The 14064-nt window shown below is 44.6% G+C and overlaps 1 protein-coding gene across 1 annotated transcript; it reads right to left on the bottom strand.

The window, feature by feature from the left end:
* Nucleotides 1–8455: 8455 nt before the first annotated feature.
* On the bottom strand, nt 8456–9496 carry LOC108158259 (ERI1 exoribonuclease 2-like). Its single transcript, XM_017290496.2, has one exon. It carries the CDS (start codon nt 9286–9288, stop codon nt 8617–8619), a length of 672 nt encoding a protein of 223 aa, XP_017145985.2. The 5' UTR covers nt 9289–9496; the 3' UTR covers nt 8456–8616.
* Between the last annotated feature and the right edge of the window lie 4568 nt (nt 9497–14064).

Genomic DNA, 14064 nt, shown 5'->3' with positions numbered 1-14064 from the left:
TCACTTGTGATATGTTATTACAGGAGTCTGGATACAAAATTTGCTTTTATTCGTTGAAAACGCATAAATTGTCAGAAAATTCCTAGCCGCAGAAGAATTCCACGTCATTTCCAAAATCAACGAGGGGGAACGTTGTGAGTTGCTGCGGAAACCGCAACTCTACAGTTATACCCGATACTTAGTCAGTATGGCTCTCCTCCGGCAGACGCCGCTAATATTAAACGACACGACAAAGAGTGCGTGCGAGAGAGACAGAAAATCAGTCTGAGCGTGACGTCGGGGGCTGCGTAGCCAGTGCAATGTGATTTGTTCCTTTTGGCTATAAAAATGATCTGATCTGATCCAGATTCAGCAATCTGATAGATATGGTCATTTTTAGTTTTCTCGTATCCTCAATATTGTGGATGCAACAGATTTTCGTCCTTTGTGGGTGCGGAAGGGGGTGGGGCGAAATTTTGAGATATACGTTTTAACGTGAGATCTAACAGGAGTGCGGATACCAAATTTGGTTACTCTAGCCTTAATAGTCTCTGAGATTTGTGAATATCCCCAGATTTTTATCCTTTGCGGTGGCGAAAGGGGGTGTGGCGAAATTTTGAAAGAAACTCGGTCTCGGTCCGATATATTAGGAGTGTGGATACCAAATTTGGTTGCTCTAGCTTTTATAGTCTCTGAGATCTAGGCGCTAATGTTTTACTCTAAGCAAAGCCGGCTATGCTACGTGTGTGTTAGAGAGAGACATGGCGAGAAAAAATGAAATTGTTTTCTTGATGCTGGCTATAATAATAATACGATCTTATTCAAATTCTGCAGTCTAAAAGATATGGTCATTCTCTACGATTCTGCGTTTTTGGTTTTATCGTATCTTAAAAAATGTGGATGCCACAGATTTTCGTCCTTTGTGGGGGCGGAAGTGGGCGGGGCGAAGTTTTGAAATATTTTTGTAGCAGTGACATATCACAGAAGTCTGGATCCAAAACATCGTTGCTCTAGCTCTTATAGTCTTTGAGCACTAGGCGCTAATAGGGACGGACAGACGGACAGACGGACGGACGGACAGACGGACAGACGGACAGACAGACATGGCTCAATCGACTCGGCTATTGATGCTGATCAAGAATATATATTCTTTATGGGGTCGGAAACGATTCCTTCTGGACGTTACACACATCCACTTTTAGCACAAATCTAATATACCCCAATACTCATTTTGAGTATCGGGTATAAAAACAAATATGACTAAAATCTCAACAAGTGTAAGGCACCTGTTTATGCTCCAAACCGCAATTGTAACGAACCTAAACGGGTCTACAACACCGACCGCATCGCGAATTCCGACTAAGAACATTTAACAACATTTAAGACACCTCATCCCCCACTTTTTCACTTGCCATAAAGTGACGACTAATAATACCTGGTCACGCGGATCCTCCACTTCGGTCCGAGCAACCGATCAGGTGCAGTCTTCCAGGTTCATCAACCGCGAAAACGATGACACACCAAGGAAGACCACGACGAGCACCAATGGCAAACCCACCGAGTTGCCAAAATACGGACCCCAAGTCGGAGAGGAATAAGCCAGGTCAACCCACAACTGCCAAATTGGCGAAATGCGAGCCCGGCGCCGAGTCTAGACGTTACCCCGCAGAGTAACTCGGACTAACCAAAAACATAATAAGAAACGAAGAAACGAATAAAAGCCAAACCAAGTATTTAAATAATATGAACAGCGTAGGTCATTACAAAGGGTCGAGGCTCTGGCACTATTCCACTCTACGTCCCTAAGCACCGTCCGACGCACACCACAAGTGACTCTCGACCAGGCTCCGCTCCATCTTCTCTGCCACAGGCCAAGCACAACACCTCCGTTAAGGTTCCATCCATCTATAAAATTCTTGTGGATTGACCTTGGACGTAACTGAGCTTACCTCAGCCGGAAATAGGTCCATCACACAATTATATTTCAAACGACGAGATTCTAAAAGAACTTTAAGCCCAAAGAGCAGTCGAGATTTTCTAATACACTCGCCAAGTCGATGGCAAAGCTACACCCACTGGAGAAATCCAGCTTATTTTTTACCTCTATAACTTACCAGGAAAAATTCAAACTACATGGCACACCGCTTGTGTCAAATAATGTATCCATTACCCTACGAGATGCAAAAATTTCAAAAATATTGGTCATACTGCAAAATACTGTAAAGGTAAAACAATATGCGACTCGAGTGGCCTTCCTCCCCATGACACAACCCCTTGCTCTCGCATACAGTGCGCTACTAGTGCTACCAGTAGTAAAGACTGCCCAAAATATTTTTTAGGTTAGGTTAAGGCGGTAGCCGGGGAGGGGGGATAAAAACAGCTCGTTACAGTAGGTCCAGCACGGTATCCAGGGCTTCCCCTGGAGTAGTGCGTAGCCCGCCAGTTATGCATAGCTCTGCCATGCGTGAACTCTACTGAGTCTGTTGAGACAAGTTCTTTTGTCTAGGGCTGGCCACCATACTACCACTCCATAGAGCATGATTGGTCGTATGATGGCGGTGTATAGCTTTCGAACTATATACGGGGCCATTCCCCATTTTAGTCCGATTGCTTTCCTGCATGTATAGAGGTCCACTGTGCACTGTGCATTCTTTACTCTATCCTCTATCCGATTTAGACGGGTTGACATTTGACGGCCTGCATTTGTCTGCCCATCTCGACATCGTCGTGCGATTACTTGTCATGCACTCACAGTTCGTTCACTGCCACGTTCCATAAGAGGGGCGAGAGGACTCCGCTCTGTGGTCTTCACCTGCTGAAAAATCTGGTAGTTGTTGACGTCCTCAGTGATGCCTCAACAGTCTTGCTTTGTAGCATCTGATCGATTAGGATGGACGATCACCGTCCAGGAGTCAACCCCCAGGGCTGCCAGTGCGCCCGTGATGGAGGTCGGAAGGATGTTATTAAAGGGGCCTTCTATGTCGAGGAAGGCTAACAGGGTGTACTCCATAAAGTTAAGGGGCGCTTCGATTTTCGAGTCTAGGGCCGTTTCGGTGGATCTTTCTTCCGAAAGGCATGCCAGGATGCACCCGTGGGAGAATACTCCCTCGTTAATTTTTAGCCAATTAATGGTTTTTGGTCCCACGTGAATCAGTTGGGCAGGGATAATGCCATCTGTCCCCGCAGACTTGTATGGTTTGAAGCTTTTGATCGCCCAGAAAATGTTCTCCTCGCTTAGCAGGTTCAGGATGGCATTTGAGCCGACAGTATATGGGTCTGTTTTTATCATAGCCAGGGTAGTGAGTATTAAGTAGCAGATTTAGCGACTCATCGCTGGACGTGGTCCAAGACTGGTCGACATTCTTCAAGTAGGGTGGGTGTAGTCTTCGAAAGAATTTACGCCAAGAGGCGCGTTTGGCTTTCCTAAGTTCTTTGTTGTAGGTTGACAGACTGGCCTTGTAATCGGCCCAGTTTTGCTCAACGTTTTCAGACTTAGCTTTATTGAAGAGTCTCCGGGAGGCTTTCCGGAGTTCGCCCAGTTTCGGAGTCTACCATTCAGGTTTCTTCCGGCCTCTGTTCTTGCCAGAGAGGCAGGATCTATCGAGCGCCTTAATGCAGGCGTCGGTGAAGCTCTCCTCCTCTGGTGGGAACTCAGGGAGAACACGACAAAGGCAGTCAGAGTACCGAGTCCAATTTGTCCGCCTGCGGGTCCGGCATTGAACTGGCTTCGTAAATGAAAAGGAGAATACAGTTTCCATGTTACTGTGGTCCGAGAAGGAGTGTTTTTCCAGGACCCTCCAGGTTACTATGTTTCTCTGTATCTCATGAGAGGCAAGCGTGTGGTCCAGCACCTCCTTGTGGTTTTTAATAATAGAGGTGGGATAAGTCCCGGTTTAATAAGAACATCTGAGTGGTCAGTAAGTAATTAAAAATAGATACTCACCCCTTTCGTTTGCGTCAGTGCTTAACCACTGGCAGTGGTTGGGTCAGGTTGGTTATGACCCATGTATACGGAGCAGATCCTCAGTGAGCGCTCCTTGCCTTCGAGGCTAGGTCTTCATTGCTGAAATTTGGGAGCAAAAATAAGTGCCAATCTCTTTTTGCAAGAATGCAGGTACGAATTTAACCTGCGGTTTCAGCTACGTATAGCTTATAGTTTGGAGTCTTCAGACCGAAGACCCTGTTTCCGAGGATCCTAAATGAGGACTTTTTAGGCTCCACCCTTGGCTAGATGGAGCAGTAGAGCAGCGCATGCTGCCTTACAATGGTGGAGGCTTATCTGCAGGAGCGTCAGTGATATTCCTGAGGCTCACCTCCACCATTGTTGTTTCGAGGTCGCTGTCGGGGGACTCCAGCTCCTCCCCGATATCGATGTGGCTAAGACCCTTGGCTAGGTCGCTCTCGTCGGACACGTAGCCGTCCAAGGCAGTTCGCAACATGTAACATGGAAATCTATATCCGAACTAACAAAAACTATTTACTTTGGTTAAGCCCATACTAAAAAAATCATCTAGCAAGAGAATCTCGTGCGGCAAATGTACATTGCTTGGTATCATAGCCGACGACTGCGGATCGCCGGACCATATCAACGAGCCCAAATTGAAGTCGCCAGCAACGCAGAGGTGCTGACGGTCTCGCAGAATACCATAACATACATTTTAGCAATGTTTTGAGTGTGTGACAGCTATTCGGTGGAATGTACGATGCGCTAATAGCGTCTCCGACTGGCCAGCCACCGCCACACCAATCTGATCCAGAACAGAGCCACCATCCAGTAGGGTGTGTCTGACGGCCACAATGACCCCACCTTCTCTGCAGCGCTTCGTCTTGGCACAATCTCTGTCCATACGAAACACCTGGAAAAGGTTAGGATCGAAGTATTCGTTGTCGAAAAAGTTTGAATTGAGCCAGGTTTCAAACAAAATGACAGCGTCGAAGTCACACGAAGAGGTAGCCAAGCTGACAGCCTGAGTCTTGGCACCGTCCATCGGCACGGTCCCAGAAAGTGGCGGTGCCGTCCTGTTAGCGGCCACGGAAGATGGATCCAGAGGAGGTTCAGGCATATCCCACTGAACCAAAGGGCCGAGACCCATGCTTGAAACCTGCTTATGTGCCGGAGTCCGAAATAGCAGCACACCATCCTCGTCTAGAAGATTGGGCAGGGAGAGCCAATCTAGGTGATGATGCTGAAGAGTGTTCCACATAAGAGTGCACGACGGGCTGCTGACTCTTCGTCAAAAAAGTGCAAGCAGAATATTTTGTGGAGAAGCGGCGATCATAAAACCAAAGGGGTTTCACTGGGTTTTTTTTTGAAGTGGATGAACCTGGAGCTTTCTGAGTCAGCGTGGACGTCCGCAGTGGCACAGCTGCACACAGATTAACTGCCGTCAAATCAGCTTCCGGCCTCTGTCTATGCGCGAAACCCTTACCGATACTGGACAGAATCTATCATCAAAGACCACGGGGAACACCAGATAACGCAGATAGATCAGCATCTCGCTTAACCAATTTCACGCAAGAAATTTCCCCCTCCGGCACCTTGAGTTTATTGGCAACAAATTTCACCACCGCCTCTGGCCCCGTCGCGGTAGCAAATTTACCAATATGCAGGTATGCCATAACAAATTAGGCAGATTTCTCAAGAGTTTAACGGCACTTGCATGCAAATCGATGCACGTCAGATGAAACGCTCGGCGGCATAAAGAAGAACAGCGGACAGCCTCAAGGTGACGAATTGCATTCTGAGCAGTAATAAAGCGACATAGCGAAAACACAACCGAACGCAGTGAGAGCTGACTATTGACTACTTAATTTAAATTAAATTTTTTTTTTATACTGGAGGTCGGCAGGTATCCAGAGTCCGTATATTAGCAACCGAGCAACCCCTCGGCCATGCATCCCTCGGCATGTAACAGTGTCACCATAGATTGGGGTAATTTCATTGAGAGTTTTCTTTACTCCGCCCGACTACCATTAGCCAGCATCCATGGCAGAGATATGACCGTGGCAGGACTGTCTCAGCTTTCTTTCGGCTGGACACCAACACTGCCTCGGTCTTGTGGGGAGCGAGTTCGAGCCCGACCCTCTCCAGCCACTGTTGAATACGCGCTATTGTCTGGTTGCAGGTCTTCTCCAAGTCTCCGGCCAAGAGTTTTCCCACCACTAGAACAGCCACATCGTCTGAAAAACCCACCATATGCGCTACGTGGGGGAGGCTGAGTCGCAATATGCCGTCGTTCATTGCGTTCCACAGTGTGGGGCCCAGCACCGACCCCTGCGGGACGCCTGAAAATACCTCCTATTGCTCCGTGCCGGCCTCGGTACCTGGGTGTGTCGAAAGTCTCTAGCGCCCTTAGGATGCAGCTCCACATCGCCGTGTTAAGCACGTTCTTAATGTCCAGCGTGACCATTATGCAGTGCTCCTTACCGCCACGTTTCCATCTAGTGCTGGCTATTCCACCACTCTACCAACGGAATCAATCGTCGATCTGGCCGCAGTGATAGGGCGTGTATGAGGGCTATGCTTATGCTTATGGTTAAGTATGCGTCGCTTACATATATGTATAATGATAAATACTAAAGGGCTCATTTAAATGAAATAGCTGCAAATGCATTAGACTTATTGACCTCCAGCCATAGCTTATAGAAGTCAATTGATGAACAATTGCAACTTTTCTGTGGCAAGGTACATCGGTTCCAGGGTATTAACAAGCCTATTCAAATCACCCCACTCAGCTGCACTTAATTTCATGTATCTTTTGAGGCGCCTTTCGCAAGAGTCTTCAAATGGTTGCTGCTTGCTCAACATAGTGTACGTTGGGTTCCAACGAGCCTATTGAGTCCTGTACAGCCGACAGAACTTTTGCGGCGGTCACTAGGTCATTACAGGCATTCTTCTCATCATCTTTACCATTTACCACCGAAAAATTCTTTTTCTTTTCAGGCACTTCGTATTCTTTGGAATATGAATACTCGTAGAAGCCTACAGGAACCGCAGGAGTCGGTCACAAACCGAACAGAGGCCACATGGTATGGCCCAGGGTATGGAGCAAGTCTGTCTGTTTCCAACACTTCCTCTAAGTGACACTTCACAACTTGGCTAAGGGATGCAAGCAAATTCCATCTTGAATCCGCATTCTTCTGTAGATGCTCCGACTTGAATAGGGGATTAGATTCAAGGCCAGACTGGAAATTGCGGCACAGAACATTTCGAAGGAGATAAGTCAAGTCTCTCAATTGTTCCCACTAAAAACTCCACTAAGATTATCCTACTGATATATATGTACATATATTCAATATTCGCATTGGGCTATATCTAAACTCCAATTCTATGACAATTTGGATGTCTCGTTTTTCTTAATTTCTCTAATTTAGTTTCGACAAAATATCGAGCTATTTTAGCTTTCCCATTTGGGAATTCGACTACTTGAGTGCTTGGAGGGGTCCCAGAGGAAAGTGATCAGCAAATATACATACATTGTGCCAAAACGTTGGGCGGTAGGATCTTCCCAACCTCCTGTTCCTGGATGTTTTAATCTTATTTTTATACCGTATCACCTAGTGTAGGCGATGAAAATCGATGAAAAAATAAGTCCATATTGAAGACTATGGCTAATCATTACCAAGTAAGTATGAATAGTAGCAAAATGTATATGCTATAAGGCCATATTTATCGCTATGATTAGATGTACTCGTACATTTGTAGGTGTTTAGATTCCGATGTAGATGTGGTAGCTGCGATTGCGATGCACATCAAATTTAAATTCATATCAATTGCTGTCAAAAGAAATTAGATAAAATACATAAAAAAAAGAACATTTTGTATACCCCCCCTTTCATAAGGAACCTATAAAGTATATATGTATGTATATTCCTGATCAGCATCTATAGTCGAGGGTCGATAGAGCCATGTCTGTCTGTCCGCCCGTCCGTTTGTCCGTCCCTATGAGCGCCTAGTGATATGTATTTCAAAATTTCACCCCACCCTCTTTCGGCATCACAAAGGACGAAGATCTGTGGCATCCACAATTTTGAACAATCATAGAGAATAACCATATCTACCAGATTGCCGAATCTGAATCGGATCGGATCATTATTATAACCGAACAAATCAATTTGCAGTGGCTACGCAGCGTATTAAGTGTATTAAATATAATCAAATAAATAAATGGCTTTTTTTGTGTTCTGGCTCATTCTGCTTTGGTGGGATGGCTAAAGGCTTCTGGCAGGCGATCGGCTGTCATTGCGATGCACATCAATGTGCATTATGCAAAACTCATAATCATTCTCTACACCCAATAGAATAAATGAGTGGATTTTTAGTGTTGTGGTTTTCTTTCTGGCTTTTGATATCCAGATGCAGGTGCTGGGGCTTTGCTGCGATGGCGACGCACTTCAAATGTCAAGTCGTTATTTCTGTCAAAAGAAATTATGTAGATAATAAAAAAACAATAATCTTATTTGGCGTTTACATTTGTGTTTAAATTGGGCCCATCTCTTAGTCAGCATTAGTGTCCTTGGGTTACTGTGGCGTTGAATATTAAACATAATCCAACAAACAAATGGATTATTATGCTCTGGCTGGGGGGCTCTGGCTCTGGCTGTGATGGCTAATGGCTGATGGCTGACCGCTTAAGCTCAGAAGCCACGGTTCTCGTTGAGCTCCTTATGTGGTGTCTGATCCTTGGTGATCTTAAAGGGGGCTCCATCACGAAACATCTTGCAAATGAGACTGCCCAGATTCTTGGCATCATCGATGCCGGAGTGAGCACGACCCTGGAAGGTCAGCCTCACATGGGCCAGGGCATTGTCGAAGCTGTAGGGACGATACTTGTACCACTTCGTGTAGATGGCCTTCGCGACTATCCACTGATTGAAGCAGGTTGGTTTACGTATATTCTTGCGTGCGCACTCCTTAGCAAGACAGATTCCAAAGTCCCAGTTCGTCCAGGTGACGAAGAAACAGTTTCCCTGTGGATTGGTCATACTCATCTTTGGTAGCACCAGGTTTCGGGCGCTCAATTCCTTCTTCAGCCATTCGATAAAGGAATTGAGTGCCGTCTGCAGTGGCACTCCCGCCTCCACAGTCTTCTGCTGAATGCCCGTCAGACTGGTACAGTATTCGCTCAGTTGCGGCGACTCCACGGGCATCACGTACTTGTGAAACTCCGCCTCGACCATACCCGTTTTCAGATTGACCAAAATGGCTGGGAACTCAATTATCTCCGACAATCTAAATTGTTGAGCCGGTTGATTTTCCCAGCAGGTGACCACGAAGTTCACGGATATGGCATAAGTAAAAGGATGCATTGTCAACTGCTTGGATTTGCGTGAATTCTGTTTCGTTAACTGGATCTGGACGAGCTCCTTTCAGGAATATTCTCTGATGTATTAGCCCAGTTGCTTTGTACACTTTTATGAAGGCCGACTGTGTTTGTGCAATTCCAATTGAATTCTTTTTCTTTGTAATGTAATATGCTGCCGTTTTTTTGACAGTGCTTGCAGTTTTTGCTGAGTAACGATAACTTTTGACCTATCATTGGGATTTGTGAATTTATTCGATATCCATCGATTTTTAATAAAATGCGACTTTGTAGTACAATTGTCAGTCGGTAAATAAAGCGCAGTGAAAAGCAAAGATTAGTGCCTTTTACGAAAAGGAACGTTGTGAGTCGCAGCTACGGCCGCGATTTTAAATTTATAACCCTCAACAGGCTCGTGGGGTTTAAAATTTTAAAATAAAATGATTTTACTGATACAGTAATATTTAAATTTTGTGCAGCCATTAATAATTTTGCTTCAAAATTTTTAGTAATATTAAAATGTTCTTTTACATAATATATAAATATTACTTATAATTCTTTGAGTTTTTTTTATATGCTATTTATATAATCTAATATGCAATATGTTATTTTTTTGAGGTTGGAACAAAAGGGTTAAGCACATATCAAAAAATTCGTCCGTGAATAGTGTTGTGTTGCACATGAGTAATGTTTACCCAACACTATCCGCATCAACAAGCAAGCATGCACTGACGATAAGGGACAACACGAACGAGCTTCGGCTCTTGACGAGACCGCCGTGTATAATTTCATCATGCCCTACAATAAGTCAGTGCATACTGCACGATGAAGAGTGTGTGTGAGAGTGAGATAGATAGAGAGAGAGAGAGAGAGAGAGAGGGGTAGAGTGACAATGAAAATTAATAAGCGCGTGGCTGGCTTAGTGAGTAAGAGGAAGGATTTGTAAGAAATAAGAGAGAGAAGGCCAATGAGTAGATAGACCGCCTAAATATGTAAACATATGTAACATATGTAAAATGTGCTAAAGCAGAACCAAGGTTTCGCTCTCTTTTCGGCAGTACATTGGTATGCCCCGTTATCTCGGTTTTCTTTTTATACTCAAAATGAGTATTGGGGTATATTAGATTTGTGGTGAAAGTGGATGTGTGTAACGTCCAGAAGGAATCGTTTCCGACCACAAAAAGTATATATATTCTTGATCAGCATCAATAGCCGAGTCGATTGAGCCCTGTCTGTCTGTCCGGCCGTCCGTCTGTCCGTCCCTATCAGCGCCTAGTGCTCAAAGACTATAAGAGCTAGAGCAACGACGTTTATATCCGGACTTCTGTGATATGTCACTGCTACAAGTATATTTCAAACCTTTGCCCCGCCCACTTCCGCCCCCACAAAGGGCGAAAATCTGTGGCATCCACAAATTGAAATATACGAGAAAACTGAAAGCGCAGAAACGTAGAAGATGACTATATGTTCTAGAGTGTAAAATCTGAACCAGATCGTATAATTAGTATAGCCAGAATCAAGAAAACAATTTCATTCTTTCTCGCTCTGTCTCTCTCTAACACACAGGTTTCATGGTCGGTTTTGCCAATTGAAAAATCTGAGTTCAAGGATCTCAAAACCTATAAGAGCCAGAGCAATCAAATTTGGTATCCACACTCCTGTGATATCGGACCTTGACCATTTTGTCTCAAAATTTCGCTCTACCCCCTTCCACCCCCACAAAGGACGAAAATCTGTTGCATCCACAATATTACAGATTCGAGAAAAATAAAAACGCACAAACATAGAGAATAACCATATCTATCCGGTTGCTGAATCTGGATCAGATCAGATCATTAGCCAAAAGGAACAAATCAATTTTCTTGGACGTTGACATGCAATGACTGCATATTTCAAGAGGCGATGCAGTTACTGCACCGTCAAGTGGCCCGCGTGAAACCAGCAGAAGGCTGTTACGCCCGGATCCCAGGCAAAACGCAGCCCTCCTCCCGCCCAACCGACCGAGGGGCGCTGCCGCATGACGCACGGTGCGTAGCCGAACCGAACGCGAACATGCAAGAAAGATAGCTATTAGACTAACATTCGAGGAAAATTAGCACTAAACTTACTAAGAAACTAAGCATGCAATCAAAATACAAATACCACTAAAATTACTATTTACTAGAAAGGTGTGTAAGGATTAGTAATTTAATAAGAGGAAGAGAATTAGTGGTGGATTTAATATGGTAGAGGGAATTATAGTCCGAGCATAAGACCCTAAACGGTTCATGCAAGGAGTAATTCGATCTACAGAGTGGAAGGAACAACGGTATAAAATTTCTGGTCAGTCTAATAGGAATCGTGAAGTTTATGCGGCTCAACAGATCAGGGCTGTCTATGTCACCCCTGATCAAGTTGTGCATAAATATCACACCAAGCATTTTTCTACGGTTAACTAAGGATGGGAGGTTTACTAATAGTAGTCTACTAGAGTAAGATGGGAGTCTTACACCCGGATCCCAGTTAAGGCCCCGCAGAGCAAAGAGTAAACAGTTTTTCTGTACTGATTCTATACGGTCCTGGTGTACTTTGTACTGAGGGCACCATACACAGGAGCCGTATTCTAAAATCGGACGAGCTAGCGTAGTAAAGACAGTCTTTGTTGTATAGGGGTCGTCAAATTCTTTTGACCATCTCTTTATAAACCCAAGCACGCCCATGGCCTTATTTACCATGGTAGAAATGTGTTCGGAAAACTTTAACTTTGCGTCTAATAAGATACCAAGATCATTCACCAGGGTAATTATCTCAAGAGAACCGCCACATAGGGTATAGGTAGCCAACAAGGGGCTAGAACGATTAAATGTCATTACTTTGCATTTCGAAGCATTAAGGTGTAACAAGTTTGCACAGCACCATCACTGAAAGCTATTGAGATCGGATTGCAAACGAGAATGAAATGAAATGTCCTTATACTGGACACAGAGTTTAACATCATCCGCATACATAAGTACTCGAGAGTATGTTAATACCGAAGGCAAGTTATTAATAAAGAGTGTAAAGAGTATGGGGCCTAGAATCGAAAAGAGCGACAGTAGCTGAACTTGCATCCACGCACCCTCCTAACAGCGAAAGTGAGCCAAACGCCATTTCTCACGAATTAACATTACAGCGGTCTACTCTCTCCACCGATCATGTGCAATAGGATATTCAAAGAATTTTTTTGTTTTTGTCAGTAGTACTTTCTCAATTGCGTTACTTAGTTCAAGCGTCACTACACCACACTCATCAGTAGTCCTCGCCGCCATTGCTTGCTCCGGTGTTCAACATTACCCTTGAGAGGACAAGTGCTCTCGGGAGCAGGATCGTTTCTCTACAAAGACGCCAAGCTACTTAGTTGCCCGCTTTGATGGTGGCTGCCACTGTGGTGTTGGCCGTCTGAACTTTCTTCCGTGTCGTACAAAAGCAGCCTTTTCTCAAAATAGCTTTGTACCATCCGCTGAAGGTACCTGGGTGTGTCGAACCTCTCCAACGATCTTAGGATGCAGCTCCACCTCGCCATTATGCAGTGCTCCTTACCGCCACCTTTCCATCGAGTGCCGGCTATTCCACCACTCTACCAACGGAATCAATCGTGGATCTGGCCATGCGAAATCCGTATTGGTGTGGTGATAGGCCGCCAGGCTCCGCGATGGATCGTTCCAATCGTGAGCATACCACTTTTTCGATCAGTTTGCCCGCTGTATCCATCAGGCAGATTGGCCTATACGACAACGCTGTCCCCGCCGGCTTGCCTGGTTTGTGAATGACCACCAGCTTCTACACTTTCCTCCTTTCAGGACATACTCCTTACCAAAGGCACTGGTTGAACAGCCTCACGAAGATGTCCGGGCGCAGTGATATGGCGTGTATCAGGGCTCTATTCGGGATATGCTTATGGTTATGTATGCGTCGCTTTCTTATATAAATGATATAATAAATGATTAATACTAAAGTGTTCTTTCAAATGAAATAGGTGCAAAAAGAACAGCTTTAATTCTGGTCTGGCGACCATTAGACTTATTGGGCTCTGCACCTGTTGAGAAATCAGCCGCTAAGTTTAGTTCAATTTTCATTTATTTTACAACTGCCCTATTCATATGCCCATGATTGTATTGTCCCGCTTAAGTAACTATTTTTACGCGCATAGCTGTGTTGTTGTTGCTTGTGTCTAAAACGTAGCTGTAAGGTTCTCTCACGTGTAGCCAAAGCCCGCAGTTGCTCACGCATAAATCGATGTGTACCGTTTTGCATTGGACCGTCGCATCGCATGATCTTTCAATTCCCTTTTGATCGACTTCTTTTGTGGAGTCGAAATTAGTAGAAAATTAGACTCAAATTAGGACCGACTGGATGCAGCTTTCAACCGCTTTATGGAGCTCTCTGAGGAGCTGGTCCAATATAATGATGAAGATGAATTCGTGGATCCGGATTTGAATATCCCCGAATATGAGAATAAGTTATTTAACGCGCATAGTCTTTTCACTGAAGCCATACGTGATCGCTCCGATCACATTTACTGTTTTCATTTACTGTTATCAAACACTGTTGTACATTTATTTGAGTGACAAACTCAACATCTGGAGAAGATTCGGGACTTATATTTTATTTTTAACTATATTTTGCTTCAAGAGGGCTGATTTTATCTCTTTGATAGATCTCTTTCTCTGATAGATTGGTCATTCCTCGACGACTTTCGTGAGATCGAGCCCGCCACTAACGCTTTCTATAGCACTGTTTTTTCCATCTTTCCTACCTGTGTTCC

Source organism: Drosophila miranda, chromosome XR (assembly GCF_003369915.1).
Source record: "Drosophila miranda strain MSH22 chromosome XR, D.miranda_PacBio2.1, whole genome shotgun sequence".
NCBI classification, from domain to species: domain Eukaryota; kingdom Metazoa; phylum Arthropoda; class Insecta; order Diptera; family Drosophilidae; genus Drosophila; species Drosophila miranda.
This window is presented reverse-complemented; position numbering and strand designations above follow the sequence as displayed.

Bases quoted from the DNA above. Each gene is read 5' to 3' on its own strand.
- LOC108158259 (XM_017290496.2), bottom strand. From the start codon at position 9,288: ATGCATCCTTTTACTTATGCCATATCCGTGAACTTCGTGGTCACCTGC.